Here is a 3,248-nt window from a genome sequence, read left to right on the forward strand (position 1 = left end):
TGGAAGAAACAGTTGTTTTTCCCCCCACAGTGAAATGTTCCTAACATTGAGGGTAAACACTAATTGAAGCGGAGACAAAACTGGTGGGTCAAACTCAAACGGTCAAAAAAATGAGAAGTCCAAATGTACAAATGGAAAGACAAACATAACTTGAGAACCCACCAAAAGAGTTGCCAAAAAGGGCCAAAAGAAAAGACCCTGCAGCTAGTAAAACTGAAGAATCAGGTTACATTTCATTTCAGGGAATTTATTACTTTCTTACTGAAATTAGAACTGATCATAAGAGATCAATAATATGTGGACTTAAATTTAAAAAGCAGGTACAGCTCAAATCTGAATTCAAGATATTGTTCATAAGCAATTAAGCACAGTTGAAGTCAGGCATTTAAACTACGTTACCCAGGAGCGGCATGATCATTATCATGATGTCTCTTATTCAGAAATAATTGAAGCCCAACAACATTAAAAGCATACTCAACAATATATTACAATCAAATTAAAGTAAGGAGAACCCCACTTGCTCCCTCAAGTGGGATTCTTACAAACGACTTATCATTCTCACAAGTTGTACCTTATAGTACATGAAATCATTATCACAAGCTGTACCTAATAATCCTAGCAGTACATGAAACCATTCTCCGCCAAACAGAGCCACTCTTGAGGCGTCCCATATGTTGTTCACCTCAACAATATTTTAATTGCTTCTCTCATTACTCTATTACCTTGTACCAAACTAATAATACTTTCATCCTATGGAATTTTAGCCTTGGAAAAATCAATCGACGTGCAAATCTGTTCCAAAAGATAACAAATTCATTGTACTTTAGCCATTTCCGTTTAGTAAAATCAATGGACAAAAAGACTGAGTTTCCACGGAATTATTACTTTTAAGGACAAATTAATAAACATGCACAGTCGTTAATTTTTTTGTGAAGGCTAAGATAAACTCAAGGTGAATTCAATTCAGTATCGAAATTGGCGTCCAGTATAGGTCTGGCCAAAGGACCAAGAGGGTGGCGCAACGTTGTAAGAGACAAGAGAGCGACCATCACTGGTGGTGACCAAGAAAGAAAGGGCCTGACCAGTGAGGTAAGAATTGCTCTGCCAGTTTTGGCCCCAGTTTCTGGACATGGCTTGCCATCTAATCCTTGACCCCTTGATTGCCACTGCATGCACATCTCCAGCTCCTCCAACGTTTGTAACCAGCACTAAATTGAAGTATGAATGCCCATTGATGGTAAATCTTATTCCTCCTCTTCTCCTACACCTCACCCTTCAATTCCATTCAACCACACCAGAAAAACGTTGTTAGTCGGAGAAGATAGTGTCACGAGGACCATGCTTTAACTATTCTTGTCACCATTTCACTTTGAAAATTTCTTGTTTGTCACTGCTTTTTGATGAAACTTCCTTTTTAACTCCCAAACATACCTTGAAAATTATTGTGACTGTAACTGTGAGAGCAAATGAAAGAAGAAAGTGAAAAAAGAAGGTACCTTCTGTAACTGACAGGAACAATGCCGGCTTTGTACTGAGCAATGTGTTGGAAAACAGGTTGGGAAAGATCAAAATGGAGGTTGGGAGGGTCACACCAGCCACCTGGTGGGCAAAAATTAGTGGCAGTGACCACAACAGTGCCGGGGAGACACCATTGTGGGTCATTCACACATCTAATCTGATAACATGCACCACAGCTTAGTCCATTGTCAAACAAAGCACTGCTCACAGCTGCTGTGTTTGTTCCATATCCTTGACTGTACAGATTTCCGTACCCACATGCCCCTCCTGCAATATAACATTTCACCCTATCATCTCAACGACATCCAAACATATTATTCTCTCCTTTTTCTGTCAATAATGGTGAAAGAAAAGCTCTTTATGTCTTAGTAACGATAGTTGGTTGGCTTTGGTTACAGGCTTACCCATAGTTCCTGAAGCATCGCTACCGCCATAGAAAGTTGCATGAGCATTATTCCAGCCCCCGTAGCCATGTCCATGAACAAAGGAGACAAATCCCAGAAGAAGAAAGCCAAAAGGAAGAAGACCCATTTTTGTTTCCTGCATAAATATGGGAAATTTAAGATTGGTATGGAACAATAAAGAGTAAAGGAAGAGAATGAAGATGGAGAAGAAGAAGAAGAAGGGTGAACCTTGAAAGGTGGTGTTTTGAGGGGATGAAGGTGGGGAGGATTGGAGTGCGAATAAATAGAGGCCAGTCAACGTCAAAGATGACAGAGACGACCTGACACATTTTGAGCTGTTGGGACCATACAAATGCAGTAATATCTATGTATGCTTGTGTTTGTGCGAGGTAGTAAACGGTCTTGGAACTCTGTTTTTGTGAAAACTTGTCTCTTTCTTAATCCAAATCAATGAAAGGTAGATTCCATGTGAAGTTCTAATAGCTGATCTACTGGATTCCACCCCTCATTTTATATGCTGAGCAGACAATATTGCCTGAAACTCCAAGGCGAGTTAAGATAAAAAGCTTTTTTTTTTTTTTGTGCAGTTAATTTAGCGCAAAGGAAGCACTAACTGTAGTTTTTAGAGGGCCATTATGGGATGGTTTTGTAGAATTTGTGGAAATGATAGGAATGTGCATATGTTAGAATTCGGGAAAAACAAAACATGCGTGTTTGGCTGGCATGCATGCAAGGGTGCTTGGCTATTAAATACAAACATGTGATATTTGTTCTTAACTGCAGACAGCAAGTACCTACCTAGTTATTGTGCTCACTCTCACGCTGCCCCAAGAGAGTTATGTTTCTTATGACCCATCTTCTTCTCACCTACAGTAATCTCTCTCGCCAAGAAGACTCTTCATTCATGGCTTACGGTGACCCAAAACAGTTCTTGTACTTGACAGATTCTTCTCTTTTCAATCCATTATTCACAACGTAAAATATAAATTGCTAGAGACAACTTGAAATTCGAAGGTATAATTATGTCTGTATGTGATGTTCAAACTGTTTAGCCGCAATTATTGGGCTAAGTAACGAAGGAAGTGAATGTCCAAAAGCTGTATTCATTCATGAGAAAAATTTCACCTCCCCACTTAAAGACTACGAAATGATATGAGCTTGGAAGAAATACTGTTTGGATGCAATATGAAAGCGTCGGCAGGGATGAAAGTGAAGAAGGACCTAAAGTTAGAGGGTTAATGACAAATGGGAAGGACGGTGGGGTCAGGTGATAATTTAGAAACTATTTCACATGGGAGGGAGGGACTACCACAACACAAACACCGC

At 39.7% G+C, this 3,248-nt stretch overlaps 1 protein-coding gene across 2 annotated transcripts; it reads right to left on the minus strand.

The window, feature by feature from the left end:
* Positions 1 to 416: 416 nt before the first annotated feature.
* On the minus strand, positions 417 to 2,170 carry LOC114718387 (expansin-A15-like). 2 transcript variants are annotated; one of them, XM_028903687.1, is made up of 5 exons: positions 2,151 to 2,170; positions 1,923 to 2,058; positions 1,497 to 1,785; positions 1,083 to 1,273; positions 417 to 792 (listed from the first exon to the last, which is right to left on the minus strand). In XM_028903687.1, exons 2-5 carry the CDS (start codon positions 2,047 to 2,049, stop codon positions 776 to 778), a joined length of 624 nt encoding a protein of 207 aa, XP_028759520.1. In that variant the 5' UTR covers positions 2,050 to 2,058; positions 2,151 to 2,170; the 3' UTR covers positions 417 to 775. The 2 variants fall into 2 exon arrangements, with proteins under 2 accessions (XP_028759520.1, XP_028759517.1); XM_028903684.1 differs by lacking the exon at positions 417 to 792 and having other exon boundaries at positions 811 to 1,273.
* Positions 2,171 to 3,248: the final 1,078 nt, after the last annotated feature.

The sequence above is a fragment of the Neltuma alba genome, unplaced genomic scaffold (genome assembly GCF_004799145.2).
Source record: "Neltuma alba isolate B1F8T4 unplaced genomic scaffold, ASM479914v2 tig00002165_pilon, whole genome shotgun sequence".
NCBI lineage: Eukaryota > Viridiplantae > Streptophyta > Magnoliopsida > Fabales > Fabaceae > Neltuma > Neltuma alba.

What these genes read in the sequence shown, in the direction of transcription:
- LOC114718387 (XM_028903684.1), bottom strand. Translation starts at nt 2,049, where the DNA reads ATGGGTCTTCTTCCTTTTGGCTTTCTTCTTCTGGGATTTGTCTCCTTT. An exon ending in CGATGCTTCAGGAACTATGG is followed by an intron (nt 1,786 to 1,922) that starts GTAAGCCTGTAA and finishes GTTATATTGCAG; the next exon opens with GAGGGGCATGTGGGTACGGA. An exon ending in GTTCCTGTCAGTTACAGAAG is followed by an intron (nt 1,274 to 1,496) that starts GTACCTTCTTTT and finishes ATGGAATTGAAG; the next exon opens with GGTGAGGTGTAGGAGAAGAG.